The sequence below is a fragment of the Sorex araneus genome, chromosome X (assembly GCF_027595985.1).
Source record: "Sorex araneus isolate mSorAra2 chromosome X, mSorAra2.pri, whole genome shotgun sequence".
Lineage (NCBI taxonomy): Eukaryota > Metazoa > Chordata > Mammalia > Eulipotyphla > Soricidae > Sorex > Sorex araneus.
Genome location: NC_073313.1, coordinates 102,658,736 through 102,681,391, shown reverse-complemented (window position 1 = coordinate 102,681,391; position 22,656 = coordinate 102,658,736). Strand labels below are relative to the sequence as shown.

Genomic DNA, 22,656 nt, shown 5'->3' with positions numbered 1-22,656 from the left:
TGTTTTCAAGAACTAGTTAAAATACTATGCATTCCAGGATTTCTTCTCTGTGCTAAGTTCTACCATCAAGTGCATGTGGATCTATTTGTGTATTTCTAAACCTGTTCATAAAATAGTTTTGTGGATGATAAAATCGCTGTCTAAGCACAACACAAAATTTTTATTTAAACTTTATTTAATAAAGTTTCCTCAAAAAGATAATATAGAATTTAGCAACACCACTCTAACAATTTTTCAAATAGCAACTGTACTTTTGTTTAAAATGTCCCCCAAAATTGAAAAAGGGACTCTGATAACATATTCTTGCATACCAATAATATTGCATTATATATAATTGTTGGTCATATCAAAGGTGAAAACAATCTAAGTATCAAGCCACAGTAGAATAATAAAATGTGATCTCATCTATTTTGGAATATTACACACCCTTCAAAAGAAGGAATTCTGTTGCAATATAACCTTAAAAATATTATGTCAAATGAAATAGGCCAGTCACAGAAGAAATATTAATTCATGAAATCACGAAACCCCTTTGTTTGTCGAGTTGCTCCAGCAGTCTCAGTAACCTCTCCATTCGTCCTATCCCTGAGATTTTAGAAGCCTCTCTACTTGGCTTTCCCAATGATGCTGCATTGGAGGCTCTTTCAGGATCAGGGGAATGAGATCCAACTTGTTATTGGCTTTAGCATATGAATACAGCATGGGAAGCTTGCAAGGCTGTCCCATGTGGACAGGACGCCCTCAGTAGTTTGCTAGTTTCTCCCAGAGGGAGAAGTAGGTTATAAGCTATCACTTCTGGGAGCTTGCTTTTAGGTCTCTGGATGTTGGCCTTTGATGGGATTACACACACCTGGGTTCCTCTGCCCGGTACCTTCATGCATGAGACCTGTCTGAACGTGTGGAGAAGGGCCTTGAGCATGGCTGTGAGTAGGTTCTGGTGGTCTTCAGCCACCAGGAGCTCTGCTTGGGGTGGGAAGGAAAGCTGGATCCCATCCCCTCCAAGGGGCCCCGGGGAAGAGAACCAGGCATGAGGGCAAGAGACTCTCTTAATAATAATTAATAATTATTAATTATTACATATATATAAGGTACCTATATGGGAAGTAGAATAACAGTTGCCAGCGGCAGAAGGGATTATATGTAATTTTTATCTGGCATAATGAAGATTTGGCATTATTATGCACATTGTAAAATGTATTTAATAATTGAATTATACACTCAAAATTGTTAAAAATGAAAAAAATTACTCTATATTCATCTTACTACAATAAAATCTTCCCATCTCAAAAATATTTGTTAAGGAATGCAACTCAGGGGCAGATGAGATAGTACACCAGGTAGGGAACCTGCCTTGCACGCGGCCACCCTGGATTCAATCTCGGCACTGCATATGGACCAATAGACAACATTGCCAAGAATGATCTTTGAGCACAGAGCAAAAAGTAAACCCTGAGCACTGCAACGTATAACCCCGAAACAGAATCAAACCAACAAAATCAACATATTTATGTTATCTGGGAAAAAAAGAAAATAGTTTTGTTTTGTAGTAAGTAGAAAACATTAAAAATAGGTGTAAAGTTTTATCTGTGATTAGAATTACAAAGTTTTAAGGCTTTGTGAGAGAATTTCAAAATATATTTGCAATAACTTGAAATATCATATTTAGAAACATATACATTCTCCTTGTAAAACTGTATTACCTTCTGTGGATGTTCAGTGTCTTGTGATGTCTGTCTCTTTGATACAGGGCCATCTTTCTTTGAGCTATTTTGTCCTCCATTGAGTTTAAAGTCTTCACTTGCTTCATTGATTTCACTGACTTGCTTATCTCCATTACCTTCCATGCCTCTTATTCCTTTGCCCATATTAATTCCACATACTTCAAGGTCGTTAAGGTCTTCATCGTCCTGACTGGATGTACCTTCTCCAGGGTTTTTATTGTCTACATGGCTTCCATAGCCACCGCAGGCTCCTTCTATTCCATCATTTTCAACTGTACCATCTTGCTTGAACCTTCCAACAAAGCTTCCAACATTATAGCTTGCCCTAGTAGAAGATTAAGATAATGTTATAAAAACACCCAATAAAAATCCATTTGAAAGTCTGCAAATGATAACAATTATGTACCATCACAAGGTATGCTTTTGATATATGGGCACTAGTATGTGCTGCATATGCACTAGTAAAATACAAAACTGATTCTTCTGCCAATCTAAAATACTAAATTAAGATTGACAGTAGCCATAGTTACTGTCAATTTCCGGGCTGCATTTGGATGACAGATGGAAGATATTTTACATTCTTTATTAGGAACATGTGTTAGGTTAGTAGCAAGGGTATGTTTTGCTTTGTTTACACAAAAGATATTTCATGCATTAGCAACTTCGCAGCCACATGAAAGACCAAGGCTATAATTCTGGCTTAACCACAACACATTGCAATAATTCTTCTTACAATACATATGATTTGTTGACTTTTGCATGTAACTTTGTTTTCTAACATGTTTTGATTTCTTTCCTACACTCTTCTATTTACTGGTCTACTGCTACTACCAGGACTTTCAGTAATATAGATCTCATGAAGCTTATAGTGATTTAATGAGCTTCTAAGAAACACTAAACTTATTAGGAAATTAACTTTTGTATAAATGATGACATTAAACAAGCAGAAATTCTAAAACAAATTTTATTTGACAATAAAATTACTGGTAAATTTTTTGATCAGCAAAAAAAAGTTGATTGATAGGTATTCTTGTCTTTCACATAAATATATCCCCAATAATTTTTTTGAAAAATAATGAAACAATATATGGATTTCAATTCCATAAAGTAAATAATTCTGTTAATTTTTTCTTAATGCAAAAGTGCTGTGGCTATAAATATAGTAAAGTGGATTAGTGCTTTCCTAGCATGTGGTTAACTTGGCTTTGAGCCCTGACACCCTATATAGGCTCCTGGACCTGCCAGAAGTGATCCCTGAGCACAGAGTAAGCAGTAAGGCATGGGAGCTACAGGATGTGGCCTTAAAAAAAGGTAAAAAAATTAATTATCAACATTTGGTGAACAGCTTAGTATCTGTATTGAAAACCACAATGCTGAGAGAGAAGCAGGTAGGGGGATATCTGAGGGTTGATGGAAGGGAAATTGGAGCCACTGGTGCTAGAAAATATACATTGGTGGAGGGATGGGTACTGGAACACTGTATAACTAAAATCTAATCATGAAGAGCTTTATAAGGGTTTATCTGTGATTCAATAAAAAAATCTTAAAAATAAATAATTACAAACCATGAGCATATATAAATGAGAACACATTAATTGTTTAGAGCAAGAACAAGCAGATATAAAACATATGCTGACATGCTGAAAACACTATTTTACTAAATATTATCTTCAGGAAACTTCACTACAGGAGATAAAATTGAATAAGTACTGAAAATAGTTAGAGATTACTTCAGTTTTGCAGTAATAATGCTGTTAATAAACTGTAGTTTAAACATGACAAGTGAGTAAATTCTGTAATTCATTTTCCTCAGAAAATTTGAAGATTTTATTCTTTAATAACATCTTCAACTTCTATTTGTTAATTTTCTCATTATATTTCTTGCAACGCTTTTGAGACTCATTGTGGTTTTATAGAGTTCGATAATTCATTCTGCAGAATTAAAACTTACTAGAAACAGAAGCAGTTCCACTTTTATAGTATCTGATAAATACTTGAATGCTAACAAAATGCAGTACACAAGAATACAAAGGTAAGTATTTAGTATTAAAACTATTTAAATTAAAATTTTGCCTTAATTAAATTGGGGCCTGAGAGAGAACAAAGAGTAATGTGCTTTCCTTGCATATAACCAACTCCAGTTTGAACAACCTGGCACTGAGTACTGCCAGGGGTGGTCCTTGAGCACAAGGCCAAGGCCAAACGTTCAGCACAGCCAGATGTGGCTTAAAATCCCTTCTTCCACCCCAAAATCCACAAAATCAAGAAACTAAACCAAACTTTGTTTCTGTGGTATCAAAATTTTAAAATAAACTAAAAATATAAACAGTTCTATAATTATAAAACATGGATACCACAAGTCTTCTAGAAAAACCAACCTTGGCAAGCTACGAGCATTATCACGATTATCACGATTGCCTTCATCATCAGCAGTATCATTTTTGTGATCATCACCACGGACATCAGCAGAGTCATTAGCATGATGAACTTGGTATCCTGCGTGTTCTTTGTCACTGTCATGGTCGTAACTATCTTCATAGGCATCATTAGAATCATTCTCATCGTATTCAGTATCAGCACATGCATCATATAGCTCAACATAATCACCATCTTCTTCAGGTTGTTGATTGACAGAAGAAGGAGTTATCCAATCACTCCGGAAGATTTCAGAGAGAGCATTATAGCCTACCCATTCATTTGTCAAGTACCCAGGAGGTGATATTTTTCCTACTTTAAATCCGTCGGGAACCTGTGTGCATAATAAAGGTAAATGTAGTTTCTATTATTCTTTTATTTTCTCCTATGCTTTAAAGTTTCCAATCTGACAATAATTTAAAATATATTTTCATTTGAAATGAAAACAAAGCCAACATTTTGTGTTTGTGTGTGTGAGACTATGATGCCAAAACCTAACATTTACACTGTGATAATTAAAGACCTTTCTAGATAATGAGGAAAAATGCTGTGTCTTTAATGACTGAATTATTTTAGAAGTAGCTAATTTCATCTGATGTAAGAGACTAGAACAAATGACTTTGGTGCTCCATATAGATGGCTCTTTCCCCATTTGTTTTATCTTAGAATATAAAGTTTAACAGATAGTTTTTTAAGTTGACACGTTCATTTCCCAGGTCCATTTTAATGCAAAGCTTAGTGCTTTTTTAAAAAATTTCCCCTTTCTGGGCCGGAGCGATAGCACAGCGGGTAGGGCGTTTGCCTTGCATGCGGCCGACCCGGGTTCGATCCCCGGCATCCCATATGGTCCCCCAAGCACCGCCAGGAGTAATTCCTGAGTGTAAAGCCAGGAGTAACCCCTGAGCATCGCTGGGTGTGACCCAAAAAGAAAAAAAATCCCCTTTCTTAAAATACCATGGTTTAAAAAGTTGTTTGGAATGCATTTATTACAGGCACTCATATTTCAACACCACTTCCACCAGTACTACCTCCCCTCTACATTGTCCACATTTTACCAACTATCCCCCCACATCTATCTCCTTAGCAGGCACATAATTTATTTTATATTGCTTGCTACAACTAAATAGCTAATGAAATTATAAAATAATACCTCAGCAAATTTGTGAAATTGTTACATTTCACTGTGGGCTCATTAAGTCCTTTTCTGAGGGCTTACTAAGATGTTGCTGCTAGCTGAGACTTCTGTGTTAATGCTTTGGTTTATTGAGCTAAGTTGACTTCTATGTTAATTCCCTATATAATTTGGTGTGCTTGTACTGGGATGTAATATAGAAGTTGGAGGTGTCATTTGGGCATAAATGTGGTTGCGTGGTGCAGAAACAAAAATCTCAAGTACTTGAATTTCCAGACTGAAAACTCTGGGATCTTCTCGGAATGAAGACTAGAAGCCTTCTCCAAGACCCAATACTTACTGAAGCCCAATCAGCACACCTGCATTCCACAACCACTGCCACAAAAACACATTGTTTTTTTAACGTGACTGAAACTCAATCATAAACAACTTTGCAACTCTGTATCTCATTGTGATTCAATTAACTTTAAGAAAAATACTTATTGTTTTAAAGTGTCAGACACTTCGAAAAAGCAGATTGATATAAACCATTGTTATGTGCAGCACAGTAAATTATGAACAATATGGAAGACATATGTTTTTATGGTAAAGAAAGAGTAACTACAAAAGAAGAATGGAATTATTTGAAGCCAAATAGAAAATAATAAGATATTAAAAAGCATGCAACCAGAGATATTTTATTTTTTCCTAAAATGTTTTCTTTTTGTGAACTGCTTCTTCATTGGATATTAGAGTAAAATTGAGTATCTATCTAGCCTTTATTCATCAATTTGAAATTAGCTTCTGCAAATAAATTGTATCACTCCTTTTGTCAAATATGTTTTGATAAATGAATATATAGTTAAAATATTTCACTATTAATTACACACATTCATATGAAATTTAATTTCTATATATCATAGTCATATTTTCACATAGAAATGAAACTATAAGATTTTTTTAAATAACACATTAAACATAAACTCATCATTGGCCCACATGAAAACAAAAATTTAGAATTAAAAATAAGTTGACATTTTAAAAGAAAGTACAGAAATGTGGTAAGATGAAAACATACATGGACATCAACCAGCAACTTCTGATCAATTGTAGAATAAGGAGGTGATGACTGGGATCTCCTCCTAGTCACAGGACTCTCTTCTTCAGATGATTCTGTGGAATGCCAAGCATACAATTATAAAGATGGGGATCATACACATTGCCCTCATTTACGTAGTATAGCAATTCAATCCCATTGCAATTTTTATGGTATCTCTTGTGATCCCATTTAGAAAATAGCATCTGATAAATTACTATGGGACTAGGATTTTTAAATTCTGTATTCTAGTAATAAGCTCAAGATTTCCTCTGTCTGGAGACCTACATAACTTATATGTTTTCAATACTAAGTACATACTTACTAAACACTTCTATTATAAGAAGATACATGGAAAGATGTATAGGTAGGTTCTTAAAAATGAAAGAATGCACCAGTAATACAAAGAGATGAGAAACATCACTGAGTTTCCTTATCTTTCTAGAATAAAAGATTAGCGGTATAACAGAAGGTAACATATCAAGCAAAACTTTTGAGAGGTGAGTTGCTTTTACAATACTAATGCCCCACTTTCCACTAAAATATATTACCCATATTTAAATATAAATGAGAAATGACCAATTGAAATGAAACAAAAACATCCCTTTTGATAAAGCAAGATATGTTTCAGCAGAGGTGCTCTAGGACAGAACTTTCTGTATTAATAGAAATACATTTCATCTGGATTATCCAGTATGGTAGCAATTAGCCACAGAAGGCTACGAAGCATTTGACATATGGTAAGTGTGTGCGAGGATTTGATTTTTTTAATTCAATTTTCATTTTTGTTTTAATTTTGTTAGCTCTGTATGACTATCTGCTATCATAATGCACAGCTGAGTTCCATAGCATAAGTATTTCCATGAGGGGCACACCTAACATTTCTCAGGGCTTACTCCTGACTTTGAGCTCAGGGATCACTCCTGGCAGGTTTGAAGGCCCATATGTAGTGCTGGAATTGAACCTGTACCAGACACATACAATGCATCACCATATTCACTATGTTATTGCTCTAGTCTATCTATTTTCATAAAATAGGCAATTTTCTTTGATTGGAAGTCTAAATTGGATGGTAAAGGCCAATGCCAACATTCATCAGGTTCAAAACCTAATAGTTCTGGATGGGTGCACTTAGATAAACCTTTGGTAATTAGACACCAAGGTCTCTGTTACTGTGAGCTTGAATTTGAAAGATAGTAATATTCCTCTTTTATTTATAGCCTTTATTTATAAAACGAACGGATAGATACCAAAGTTTCAGAAAGCATCTCTTTGCAAACAGTGCTAACTTCCTCGTATTATACTGAGCACACCCTATAATTTGTATCTGAATCTTCTGGCACTCACTGCTGTACTTTATCACTTAATATCCTTTTTCAGGAAACTATTTTACTTTCAAGTCTATTCTTGTGATATTAAGATAAATAAGTGTGTGTTTCACATTTCAAGGCAAATTTATTTCAGGATTCTCTATTGTCCACTGGATTACTCATGGAACATCGCAGAAATTTCAAATGATCTTTGTATCATACACACAATAAAAGAATACCATCTTAGGGCTGAAAGAAACTATAGTATTTAATACAATAGAGTTTATCTTCACCTCACCATAGGTGTTTATCACTTCTCTGCAGTATAATACAGAATAGTTTTATTCCAATAGGAGATATTTTAAAACATTAAAATTTTGATGGTTGTGCAATTTTAGCAAATTAAGTACCAGTTTAAAAAAACTAGAAAGAAATACTGGGTGGGGTAGATTTCTAATATTACTTTTCATTCAAGTTTATCATATTTATCACAGGATAGTATTTCTGCATGAGGAGACAATACTATGTAAAATTGTTTAATTTTTAATATTGGTTACAATAGTTTAAAGTTAAATAGCAACAGATTTTATGAACCAAGACAAAACTTTTAGATTTATCCTAATTTAATATTTTATCAATCTATAGTACACTTAGTTCTCTTAAGCACACAGCTTAAATAAACTATATGCTTAATGTTCACATAAATGTTAAGTGGGGCTAGAGAGAGTATAGTAAGTAGAGCACTTGTCTTGTACATGGTGTTTTTGGGTTCAATCCCAACACCCTACATGGTTCCCTGAATTCCACCAGGTGTAATACCTGAACACCAAACCAGAATTAAGTCCTGAGCATCAAATATATCCCAAGACCAATAATAATAATTTGTGAACTTATTTTATAACATTTTAATAATTTTTCATGTATTTTGATTAAAATCATCAACTTGTGGTATTATTTTTCTGAATGTCAGTAGTGGAATGATGTATCCTTTATACTTGCAAAGGTACACAAAGATATTTCTCTAGGACATTTACAAAAAATTATCATCACTGTAAAATAACTTTTAAGACAAATGTACATAACTTACAATATTCAAAATGTTGATGTGATACTCTATAAATTTGTTCATGAAGGTGAAATGAACTAATAAAACACATCACTACAAAGACTACTACTGTAGTATTCCAAGTATTGCCTATATATTTCAGCCTGTGAGAGAAGTCTGTTCTTTCCCGTATTTTCACATATTCTATAAGAACTAAATAATACTAATATGCTCCTCATCTCTACTCTCATTCCTTAATACATCCCAACTGAAAAAAAGAAAATTCAGAAAAATTTCTTAAAAATGAAACAATATTTAATGTTCATCATTGATCATCTATTTAACCCCCCCTTTCTTGCTTATTTGTCCTCTGACATTTTAATCACTTCTTGAAATTCATTCTTTCTGGACTTATTTAATACTGATTTAATATCAAGTGTTAAAATTATTATTATGTGTTTTGACTGTTTGGGCTGGAGCAATAGCTCAGCAGGTAGGGCGTTTGCCTTGCACGCGGCTGACCTGAGTTCGATTCCTTGACCCTCTCGAAGAGCCCGGCAAGCTACCAAGAGTATATCGCCCGCATGGCAGAGCCTGGCAAGCTACCTGTGGCATATTAGATATGCCAAAAACAGTAATAAGTCTCACAATGGAGACGTTACTAGTGCCTGCTCTAGCAAATCAATGAGCAACGGGATGACAGTGATACAGTAATACAGTTTTGACTGTTTAAACTTTGAATTTGAATCACCTGATGATGATGGACAATTCTGAGGATTTTGAGAAGTTTTTGGTCTGATGTCAATGGGCTTCTGAGCTTGCTCCAAAGATACCTGAGAAACACTAATGAAAAGAGAAAATCATGTAGCATGTCTAACTTTAATAAGGGAAATATATAACCTACCATCAAAACTAAAAAATGTTTAAACTTTAAACATATGGGCTCACATTAAACTGAAGTAGTATTTCTAATTGCCATGTAACCCCAAACCTATTTTTCCAGAGAAGCATTTCCAAATTATGTAAATATGTTTCCATATAGTATATGTTTACTTCCTATGTTATACTTATCAAAATTACTATACTTTCCTTAATATAATACTTAGAAATTATTATACTTCAGTAACATCAATAAGCATAATTAGAATTCTCCTATTGTTTTGTAAATTATTCTAGCACTGATATTTTTATTTATATAGTCAAAAATTCATAAATTTAAATGTTCTCTTCCAAAAAATAAATATGTAGCTACATAAAAATGATAACTTAGCTCTTACTATTCAAGTCGAAAGATTATTTAAACACTGCTATGAACCAGTGCTGTTGAATTTGGTGTTCTGGAATTTCAAAATTGGAAAAATTTTATTGATGCAGGCTTAGGACAGACAAAATATTATAAGGCCACAAATTTCATAAAGTATTTAAGTTTTGGTAAAATTAACTTCATTCATATATAAATTTAAAACATTCACACACCCATAGGTATAAAAATATTTTGTAACATTAATCACGTAAGTTTTAATATCAAGATTAATCTCCACTTATTAGATTTTAATAACCCTTGTTGAATAATCCTAAAAAATAGATAAACAAAATTAGTTTCTCACCAGTTATTAGATAAACCATGATAACATAATAATGGAATGCAGGGAACAATAAAGTACACAATCTATCTTTTCAGTTTTCCTAGATTTCTTATGCATGAGGCTTTTCAAATGATTAATTAGGAATGCAAATGCTAATGTGTATATTGACTAAACTAAGTGTTCAATAAATATCCATGCATTACTGAGTGAATGAATATGAGCTGAGTTCTCTCAGCTGTGAATTGGGATTGGAAGAGGTATGATTTTAAAAATATGTATATTAATTTTGGGATTTTATATAAAATATTGCATGTGATATTAAAAATATGAAGCATGAGCTGTGGAAAGTACTGAGGTTTATCAATAGTACATAGATTAAAGTACAGTAACTTTTATATAATATAATATAAATGAGTTTTGGCTTTGAATATACCTATGGGTCATTTTTGATTTTCAAATTTAGTGCCTCTGAGATTAGAGGCGGGCTCTGTGTGTTTACATGGATGTGTGTTTGTTTTAGTATGTAGTACATAATTTGAAGTTGATGTAGGTGATATGTGTGAAATTTCACATCGTTTTTTCATACATTACTAGATAAAAACTGCCAAATAGTTCATTGATGCTTCTTTAATAAATTGTGCATTATTATCTAATGATCAAACAAAATACTGATGTTGAAAGATCTAGTTAACAGATTACTGAAGCTTATGTTTTAAATGTGGTTCAATGAAATAACTAATGATAATAACATCTTAATATTTTAGTTTAGACTTAAGGAAAATTAGCTTCCATCTTCAGTACAATAGTAAATTATGAGTAGTTTGCATACATAAATAAGAGAGGCATACCTTGGAGAGAATGTGACACGGTGCACACGATTCTGGTTGCCAGGCACAGAAGCAGATTTCCCTTGGGCCTTAAAGACATAGTGAATTACTTTAGTGGTATTCTAAAGTGTAAATTCTTTTGAACTTTTAATTTATAGAAAAATATCTTATGTAAATATTTTCCAAACATATAACTAGTGAAATAAATTTTATTTATAAATTGTATTTCTATAATTACATATTGCATGGGCTGAGCACAGCGGGTACAGAGTCTGCCTTCCACGAGGCCGACCCGGGTTTGATTCCTTCATCCCTCTCAGAGAGCCAGGCAAGCTACCGAGAGTATCCCGCCCCCACAGCGGAGCCTGGCAAGTTACCCATGGCGTATTCTATATTCCAAAAACAGTAACAACAAGCCTCACAATGTAGACATTACTGGTGCCCGCTCGAGCAAATCGATGAGCAATAAGATGACAGTGATGCAGTGATACAATGATACACATTGCATAACATCTCAACTTATTAATCATAGCTTCTGATATTCTTAAATTTTAGTATGAAGACAAATTTTTAAACCATAGAAGTAAATACTCTATCTTAGAGTATAACTCTAAACATAGTGTCAGGAAGAAGCCCTGAGCACCGCTGGGTGTCACCTGCCCTCTTCCCCATAAAACAAAAGTAATCAAACCAAAAAATATCTAGCATCACATTCTGGATGTGATGTGATCACATCACATCACAAACTGACCCTTATGTTTTTAAAAGCTCACATACATTTCATTGATATTCCTAAACAGCCAAGTATTCTGTCTTTTTAAAAGATTTTTTTATTAGAGAATCACTGTGATGTACAGTTACAAACTTATGAACTTTTGTTTTTTCATTTCACTCATACAGTGATCATTTACAGTATTCTATCTTTAAGGAAGTATGTTTCTATATTGGAAACGTTTAAAGTATTGTAATAGAATTTCACCATTTTTTTAAAATTTTAAGTTAATTGTTTAATTTTTTTTATTTTGGGGCTGCACCTGGTAGTTCTCAGGGCTTACTCCTGTATCACTCCTGATGGTATTCAGGGGACCAAATGGAGTGGCAGGGATTAAATCTGTAAGCCACATGCAAGGCAAGCACTCTATTCACTCTTCTATCTCTCTGGTCCCTTAGGAAATTGATTTAGGAAGTTATTTAGTTAAAAACCATCAAGTAGATCTGAATATAAAATGCAGATTGAAATAAATGAAAAAGAAAACAGAAGTATTAAAAAACAGAAAATAAATGACACAATGGCAGCAAGTAAACCCAATCCTTTCTATGTTTTACTGTCATATGTACTTATTTTTTGTATAATGCCCTTTCATGTATTGCTTCACTTTATTGTCTTGCTTGGCTTTATTGTGTCTTTTACATTGCTTTTCCCCTTTTGTTCTGTGCAAAGCAACATTTTATAATTAAATGCTTTTAATTAAAATGAAATTCATAACTTTTTTAAATAATAAGAAACTAATAAAAATTAAAGCAGAGGCTTGGAGACAGTAAACAATTAGGGAATATTCCTGGAAGTTGCTCAACCAATCTCAATTCCCAGGACCACGTGATTCACTGAATGTTGTTGGGTGCTGCCCTGGAGGGCCCTGGCACCATCTGAGTGCTCCAGCCTGTGGATTCCTGGCACTTCAGGTCCAGAGCAGCATTTAGTCCTGAGTCCCTTGCTCCTAACCAAAGGTCTGTTTGGTTTAAGAATCTCCAGTGGGACTCTAGGACCTCCTAAGCATTGCTTGGGAGATTCCCTTTTCAAAATAAAAAGAATTGTTGTGAGGTAGGCCTGTCAATTAAAGGAAATATTTAATATCTTTAGCAATGGTAAAAGTAGTATTCCTCAAAAAAACTAAAATCTTTAATTCACATTGGTCATCATATGCATGAATGTTTACATCCAATATTTTTTATAAAATTGACAGTGACTAATCTGTGCCATTTTTTCATGCTGTATAATGAAATGGTTATATAGATATTTGGAAAGGTACACATACAAAGTGAACCAATATATTTCAACGGACCAATACATGGGGCTGGAGCAATAGCACAGCGGTTGGGCGTTAGCCTTCCATGCGGCCGACTGGAGTTCGATTCCTCTGCCCCTCTTGGAGAGCCTGGCAAGCTACCGAGAGTATGGAGCCTGTATGGCAGAGCCTGGCAAGCTACCCGTGCGTATTGGATATGCCAAAAACAGTAAGAATAAGTCTCTCAATGAGAGGCGTTACTGGTGCCCGCTCGAAAAAATCGATGAGCAATGGGATGGCAGTAGAACAGTAGGACCAATACATGAAGATACAAAATTGTGAATGAGCAAAATACCTAATCATAGCAAGAGACAGGCCAATTGATTTCAGTATCACTGATTATTCAAAATCCTATTAAATATTCAAAACGGTTTTATATTATACTTGCTTATGTTGAGTTGCTTTCTTCATTTTTTCTTCTTTAACTTTCCCTTTTTATTGATGTACTATGATTTAAAATATTTCTAATCATACTTCCTTTAAAAAATATTTTAGGGGGCTGGAGTGATAGTATAGCAGGTAGGGAATTTGCCTTGCCCGTGGCCAACCCGGGTTTAATTCCTAGCATGCCATATGGTCTCCTGAGTGCAGAGCCAGGAGTAACCCCTGTGCATCACTGGGTGTGACCCAAAAAGCAAAAAAATCTATTTTAATGGGGAAAATGGTGAAGGGAAAGTCAGAGTGGTGTGGGGTTGGTGCTGAAATATTGAATGCCTATAACAAATACATCATGAAAAACTTTGTGAATTGTGATGCTTAAATATAGTGGGAAATATTATTTTATCAAAGCACCATGATTTACAAATTTATTCATAGTTGAGCTTTAGACAAACACTGTCCCTATCACTGTCCCTGTCATCCCGTTACTCATCGATTCGTTCAAGCGGGCACCAGTAACATAGTAAGTGATACTCCCGGTAGCTTGCTGGGCTCTTCGAGAGGGGCGGAGGAATTGAACACGGGTCGGCTGCGTGAAAGGCGAATGCCCTATCACTCTGCTATCACTCCAGCCCCTTTAGACAAACAATGTTCCAGAACCAGCTCCATCCCCAGTGTCAAATTTCCTTCACCAGGGTTCCCAGGTTCCCTCTTATCCACCCTTCTTTCCCCTCCAGCCTGCCAATTTCACAGGCACATTTAAAGTTTGTTTGATGAAGTATGAACCTCTTGTTTTCAGTGTTATTGACTCTGTGGTTTGTAGTACCATTCCTTTACAGCAATGATCTAACCTAATCCCCTTGACCTGATCTCCCATTGTTTCTTGCCTATCCCTTCCCTTCCCTCCTTGTTTTCTTTCCTTTTGGGCCACTTTCAGCAGTACTTGAAGTCTACTCTACCTCTGGTGGTCAGGGTTTGCTTCCGGAGTTGCTCAGAAAACCATTTGCTGCCAGGATCAAAACTGTGTCTCCCACAAGCAAAAAGCATACATCTAGCTTTTTAAGGTATTTCCCTGGGTCTGTGCACTTTTAAACTATAACATAAAAATTATAGCAAATAAAATTCCTCATTTCCAAAATCTATGAGTAGGTAAGAATCAATTTGTTTTCTGTGAAAAAATGGCTATTTCCCAACATCTATATGTAATATATAAAGATTTCTGGATATTTCCAAACATTTATAAGTAATACAAATTCTTTTGTTTTCCATATGAATAAAAATTCTATTTAATTAAAATTTTATTTAATACTCATATGGAATAACTTTCATTTCTTTTAAGATCAAAATTTTAACTTACTAATATTTTATATATGAAATTAAAATTACAGGAAAGTAACAGTTTTCTAGGTTATTCAATTTTAAGCATATAAATATATACCATACAAAATAAGATTAACTTTCCTTAGGCAGTTATGAATATCACAGCAAACCATAGTGGGAAACTTACTTCATTTCCTTTAGGATTTGGAACATATGGCTGCAATGGTTCTATTTGGACTTCAGCCTGAACTGCGCGAAGTGCTTCATCGTTGTCTGATGATTCATCTTCTTTGTTCTTTGAAACAGGGAATTAAAATTTTGTTTAAAAGCAAATTACAGGACTAACTGCATCATTATCATATAAAATTAAATAATTTTCAAGTAGTAAAATTTACTTTAACAACTATTTTTATGATAGCTTTTGGTTTCTGTATCACTTTCAGTATCTGAGGAGTTCTACACATTCTTTAGAAAAATCCATGTACATATAAATACCACATATATTAGCATAGGGATTATTGATCTCCAGGTGTTAATTTATTAGATCTAAGTTAAGAATCTCTCCCCTAAAGTTTTACTGACTCATAAACTCAAATTATAATATTTGAGTAAGCTATTGCAACCATAATGTTTCACCCTCCGTGCAATGGGAAATCTCAGGGGATATTGATGGAAGGAAATGTACATTGATGGAAGGATGAGTCTTGGATCACTGTATGACTGAAAATCATAAAAGCTTTTTAACTGTATCTCATGAAGATTCAATAAAATAAATAAATAAATAAATAAACCCCAAATGTTTAGGAAGTCCTAAAAGATTAGGAAAGCCTCTGTTTTTAAAATTTAAGTTAATTAACAATATTTAAGAGTAATAGAAAAGTTTTTTCTTGTGAGTTGAAACACAAAACAATCTTAACTTTATAATAAATTGTGTGGAAGCTATCAGTTTTATTACCTCCTAGGAATTCTATTGCCATGGGGACTTTTCATATCTACCTGCCTACATCAAAAAACCTTTGACTTTTACATCAATAACAATACCTAAAATTTTCCGTCCCTTTGTTTTCTTTATGGGTTACACATAAAAATATTAATCGCTACATATATTAGATAACAGAATTGTTAAGCATTATTTTGACTTTTTTCATTTTGGAATGTTTTTTCACATATATATTTTAAAGAATAAATGACAAATGCATGCCTTACTAACTTATTAAGTTAGTACTTAATCTGATGGAGATAAATAAAAACAAAAACCTTTATCATATTCAGAAGTGAAAAAAAGTCTCCATTAGGTCTAATCATTAGGTGGAATTTTAGAAGACAGTTATTAGCACATCAGGTGGATTGATTTCAGGCAAATTACACCATTCTAGACCCATTTCTTTTGGGCTTCTTTTTTCCTCTTTTAACCTTTATTTTCTATGAACTAAATATTAATTTTTCCTTTAATTCATTATTCTCTTGAAATTTTATCCTCTCTTGTAAAACTTAATAGGGAGATAGCATGTTTGATCGGCTGAATTTTGACAAGCCAAATTATTCCTTAATGAATGTGGATGAATACAAGATCACAATCACAATGATTCACTTTATGTAAATGAATGCTGTGAAGTATTATAAAAATTTGCTCTTCTAATTTTAGTGACCACACTAATTTGATTGTCATGCCCATGAACCCTTTATTGTCATAGTAGGGTTTGCCAGATTGAATCAATCAACTTCATTCATATTATAATTACAGAATTTTGAAATAATAGATATTGATTAAATAGTTCAAGACAAAGATTGATATATTGCATCTTGTATTTCAAGGGATTAATATCTCACTTGTGTAATGCTCTATGCAGTTATATCATTAGGCAAAATGGATACAAAATTAACAAGATAAATCATACATCTGGTACGTGTTTTACAAGATACTCTACTTTTTCTTCTCATTTTAATATTGGCTTCGATATTCTGAAGTAAAAAAAAATCATGCAATACAAATCACTTAATTAGTACAGTTCATTATGCTATGATAAAATGGATTATAGAAACTGAGAGTAGAAAGACCAAAATTGTTTTGATGTTTTCTAAGATTATATTAAAATTTTATAACGAAAGTAATTTTAAAGATATATAGTATTTTATATTAGCTGTTAGAATAACAGGTAGAAAACTAATAAATAAGTGATATTGCTATAGAAATATCAAGTCGTTTCTGTATCATCTCAAGCATGTTTTTATTTTCTTAAATTTGGTCTCAATTCTTTAAAAATTTGGGTGTAACTTATTTGAAAGACAAATTATACAATCTTCTTTGGGTCACAAGTAATATTAGGTCCATTTAACTTTAGAAAGAGAAAACATCACTATAATTTGTCTATTTATCTGTATTTGACTCAGTAAGAATAACACAAACTCTTACATTTGCAGCTTGTCTCAATTCTTCCTCATGTTGATTAAAGATATCCTCCCATCTGCGCTGGCGCCTTTGTCTTCGGCCTTCTAAATCTGACAGCTCAAACTCTTCAGACTTCTGTGTAAACTTTGCCCGGAAGCGTTTTGGTGACAGTGTTTTTGTCAATGCTTGCTTTAGACTAAATACTTTTGATTTTTTCTTCTGCACCTGTTCTGGTTTCGAGTAAAATGTGTTTGATGACAGATTTTCCATCAGGGTTTGTAGTCGACCCAGTGGCTTTGAGTTCTTCGAGTCTGGAGCTCGAAGTAAATCACCTGATAATCCCTCTACCAGTGCTTGAACTGGGCCAACTGCCTGTGGGGGCTCTAATGGCCAGGCTTGTGCCCGAGGTGATCTTTCACTTTTCCCCTCTACTGGAACGAGCACCTGAGTGTCCAAATGTAGTGGTAACAGCACATGATGGTTCTGTGACATTAGAGGCAGGCATACCTGGGCATGAACTCTTAGGGATTCAGGTGCCTGTGCCCCAGCATCTGCCTGGGCAGGCCCAGAAGCCTGCTGCTGTACCTCTGGTTGTTCTGGTGCCTGGTTTGGTGCCATCTGTTCTCCAGGTACCTGGTTCGGCCTCTGCTGTTGTCCAGCTTGCTGGCCTTGCCTTTGCTGTTGGTCAGGTGCCTGATTTTGCCCCTGAAATTCCTCTGGTACCTGATCCAGATCCTGTGGCTTCTCTGACTTCTGGGTCTGGGCCTGAACCTGCTGCTCTTTGGGTACCTGGGGCTGCACAGGAAGAGGCCTGGGCACCTTAAACTGAGCCTGGAGTGGCCTGAACCTCTTGGCTGCCCGATGTAGGCGTGGAGGTGGTCTGAGCTGCATGGGCTTAGATGTCTTAGCCTTCATCTGAGGCTGCAGAGGCATGAGCACCTGAGCTGCTGCCCCGGGAAGTCTCCGGGGTGCCTGAGCTTTCCCCTGTACAGGCTTAGGTGCAGTGCTCTGAGCCTTTATTGGCATGAACACCCTGGCTGCTCCCTGCAGGTGATGAAGGGCCTGAACCTGTGGTTCATCTCCATCAGGTAACCACCTTGGCTGTGAGGGCTCTCCACGCAGGACTCTAAGTGGTCTGCATCGACTACTGGTTGGAAGTCTCAGAAGCTCATGAGTACAAGAAGGTCCTCTAAACATAAACATATAATATAAATAATTGTCATATAGTAATAACTGCCAGTGGAGTACAGTTATTAATAGAAAATTATTTTATTTGAAAGTGTTTTTTCTACATGAAAATATATTTCAGTAAATCTTTCACGCAGTATTCATGCAATATTAAATACATGAAAATATATGTCAGTAAATTTTTCATGAAGTATTCGTGCAATATCAATATTCTTTGTATTTCTAATATGTTTAATATTAATGGTCTTATCATTTACTTCATCACTCTACTGCCAGATAATAAGAATTTTTTGAGTACTAATGGAAAAATTTCACAATATTTCCACACAACTATCCTTTGAAAACAGTACTATCATTGTTGTATCAGACACAAGTTTTTTTTTCAACCAAATTTAACATTATGAAGTCAATTGCCTTATTTGATTTGTTAAAATCAAATTATATGTTTAATTTTTCTCTCTCACCTGAATCTTCTCACGGTGTACTGTTCCTTAATAGCTTCTTCTTTTTCAAACACCAGAGGCATTCCTTGATATGAGAGAGAAAGCATAATGCATAATCATTAGCACAGATGAAGGTAAGACGCCTCAGTCAATTTGTAAACTTTAATGCTCAGGACACTGAGTAAATTTACAAAGACAAGACAAAGGGAACCCTTCAAATCACTAGTTTTATGATACATAGTCAATATTCTAGTTCCTAGATCATTTTTGCAAAGTACTTGTCTATACACACTAAATTTTCTTGGCATAGGAAAGAAAGTTTAGAAATATTGCTACAATTATAAAAAATGAGATATGAGAAAGGCGGGGAGAATAAAGATAAGGGAAACTCTGGTTGATGATCCAAGGTGAAGAACACTTAAAGGTGTGTGCTCTAGATATAAGTATTTCATGGCTTTGGTTCATACCCCTCTTTGAGTTGTGAATCTTTGTGACTGGCTATCCCATGGTTATGCCAAATGAGTGAACTTTCCACCTTGATTAAATAAATTATTTCCTTTGCATCCCACTCCTAACTGGTATTATCAACTCATGCAGATAAAAGAAGGTCCACTGAAGTTAATCCTGCTATCCCTGACTACCATTTCTCCAGATCACTCCTCCATAATCACTCTCAACCTGCCTATATCTCTACAAATTAAATGCGGTATATACTACACAACCTAAAATGTTAAATTTCCCCAATGAATTTCCTATGATTTGATAAAAATTCTTCGTGTGATTGCTGTCACTAATATATATAACTAAGCTTATTTACAAAGTCATTTCCTTAATCAAATCTTACTTCTTGAATAGCACATCAAATTTTATATAGTGTACAGTATTAATTAAAATAATGATAAAGTGGGGTTGGAGCAATAGCACAGCGGGTAGGGCATTTGCCTTGTATGCAGAAGACCCAGGTTTGATTCCCAACATCCCATATGGTCCCCTAAACACTGCCAGGAATAATTCTTGAGTGCATGATATCGGAGTAACCCCTGTGAAATGCCGGGTATGACCCAAAAAGCAAAAAATAAAAAATAATGATAAATTTAGCAATCACCAATTATCAGGGAGATGCAAACCAAAATAATGAGATCTCATGCCACAAAGAGTGGTACACATTAAAAAGAACAACCAATGCTGGCGTGGATTTAGAGAGAATGGGACTCATTCACTGCTGGTATGAATGCCAATTGGTTCAGCCTTCCTGGAAACAATACAGACTTTCCTACGACACTAGAAATTGATCTTCCATATGACCAAGCAATACTGCTCCTGGGAATATACACTAGTCCCTCAAAAACAGAATGCTGAAAAGCCATCTGCACTCCTATGTTCACTGCAGCACTATTCACATTAACCAGAATCTGGAAACGACCCAAGTGCCTGAGAACCGAGAGTGAATGAAGGAGCCATGATACATCTACACTATGGAACACTACACAGATATTAAGAAAAAATGAAATTTGCTTATATATGGATGGAAACAGTATCATGCTGAATAAAATCAGTCAAAGGGAGAGGGACAATCATTTGTGGGAAATAAAAAAATAGAGTAGTATGTGGATAATGACCAAAGACAAGAAACAAGGGCCAGGAGGACTGGTCCATGGTGAGAAGGTTGCCACAAAGGGGTAGGGAGGTGTAATTAGGAGAGAGAAGGGATCACTATGACAATGATATTGGAAATGAACACTCCAAACAAAAACTGAGTGCTGACAGGAGGTAAAGTAATATGCATGAAACCCTTTCAGTAACAGTATTGTAAATCACAGTGCCTATAAAGGGAACATAAGAGAGACAGAGACAGAGACAGAGAGACTGACATAGAGAAGTATCTAACATAGAGACAGACTGCTGGTTGGGGCGGAGGTGGAGAGAGGAATAAATGTGCATTGGTGAAGGAATGGATGTTGGAACATTGTATTACTGAAACTCAATCATGAACAACTTTGCAACTCTATATATCACAGTGATTCAATAAGAAATAAATTTATAAGAATAAAATAAAAACAGAAAAACAAATAATAAAGTTAACAAATCTGTAAATCACATTGGGGTTTATTAAAATATCAGCTAAAAACTATATATTTAGCTTTTATTTTATTTATTTCATTTCTCTAGTTATAATTTTTCTTAAAATAAAATTTCCTTAGAATTTCAGTTTTAATATGAATGGTTGCTGTGTATAACTAGAACCAATTTATAATCATATGTATATGTATATATATGTATACATAGTTGCTTGATGGAGAGCAAATTAATTGCACATTATTCTTAGAAAAACAGTACAATATCCTCAGCCTCTTTTGTTTTCCACTTAATTAGTAAACAATTGTAACTTTCTTGAAAAAACAATGAATTCTTCTGTCAGTTGAATATTCAAATTCATAGATTCTACCTTTTTTCTGTCTCTTTTTTATAATTCCAGTAAGATGCTTCTTTAATGACTCAACAACATGTCCTTCATTTTTTATATTTTGAACAAATGGATGACGAAGCATGTTTGCCGAAGTAGGACGAAACAGGAAATTTTTTATCATGCACTTTTCCATGAAGTTGTGGAACTTGCGAGACCTAAAATAGTCAAAGATATAAAAGCATTTTCAGGCTTACCACTGTTTCTCCGACTTCCACCTGATCTGAAGATCATAATTTTGGATAGTTATCTCTAGATATAACCACCTTTCAAATTGCCAAATATTATCTTACAATTTTACAATATGCCTCATACAGTAATACAAATCAAGCCTCAGGAGAGACCAGAGTCAGTGACATTTTCTACCCAAACAAGTAATGGGGTACTTCAATGATTTCAGGAGCATGTACGTGGTAAAAGTCAGGTAGTAAGTTGGCAATTAAATAATATATTATAAATGCTAATCATAAAACCAGATAGTTCATCCCACAAGGGTCATACTTTGAATTACAAACGTTTCATGTGCTTTGAGCAACAAAGGCCCAGGGGTAAATCCCCCAAAAGTTTGATAATAGTACCAGAAATAACTAACATCATATGGTGATTTATTTTAAAAAATGATGTGTCCAGAAATTTTCAAACTATATAGTTAAAATGGATAATTAGGGGAATGTCCGCAATAAAATCTGTCATTTTTATCAGAGTAAGTAGGCAACACTAATATTATGCAAGATGCTACAGTAGCATATCAATTTGAAACTCATTTTAATATAAAACATGAATTGACCTTTAGAGAGACGGTTTCCCTAGTTTGCTTTGTGTATAGCACCCAGAAGGAACAAGTCCTCTGCATTAAGTCCATGAATATTTAATGGACAAGACAACTGGTGTTCACGTCATAACTACTAACAACCTCTCTAGCCATGGTGAGAGGATTCATAAATGTCTCATTTGATACATACCATTGCCTGGGAAATAGCTCTACAAACAAGACCTAAAGCAGAAGATATGTCTCCACCACCTCACTGTGTTTTACAGGCCAATTATCTTTGAGAAGTTTTTCTTCTAAAGCTTAGTGGTATAGTACAATAGTTTATTAATGGCAGAACAATAGTGCCATCACAATATAACATGGATAGGAAGAGTGATATTTAGTTACTAGATCTTAGTCAAACTAGTTATTTAGAGGTATTACTTTCTTAGGACATGTCATTCAAAAATGGCTAACTAAACAAATTATAAGAATCAAATGAGTGAGTTTTCCTTTGCTAGATAAATATTTCAAGCTAATGTATTT

At 34.5% G+C, this 22,656-nt stretch overlaps 1 protein-coding gene across 1 annotated transcript in view; it reads right to left on the bottom strand.

Moving 5' to 3' along the window:
• Positions 1-22,656, bottom strand: part of NRK (Nik related kinase) — a 132,796-nt gene that overhangs the window by 25,729 nt on the left and 84,411 nt on the right. Inside the window, exons 11-19 of the mRNA XM_055123022.1 lie at positions 21,342-21,517; positions 18,917-18,980; positions 17,289-18,453; positions 15,059-15,170; positions 11,133-11,193; positions 9,450-9,541; positions 6,326-6,420; positions 4,076-4,470; positions 1,701-2,013 (exon numbers count right to left, since the gene is read on the bottom strand). Coding sequence (XP_054978997.1) covers positions 1,701-2,013; positions 4,076-4,470; positions 6,326-6,420; positions 9,450-9,541; positions 11,133-11,193; positions 15,059-15,170; positions 17,289-18,453; positions 18,917-18,980; positions 21,342-21,517 — 2,473 coding nt within the window. The remainder of the gene's footprint in view (positions 1-1,700; positions 2,014-4,075; positions 4,471-6,325; positions 6,421-9,449; positions 9,542-11,132; positions 11,194-15,058; positions 15,171-17,288; positions 18,454-18,916; positions 18,981-21,341; positions 21,518-22,656) is intronic.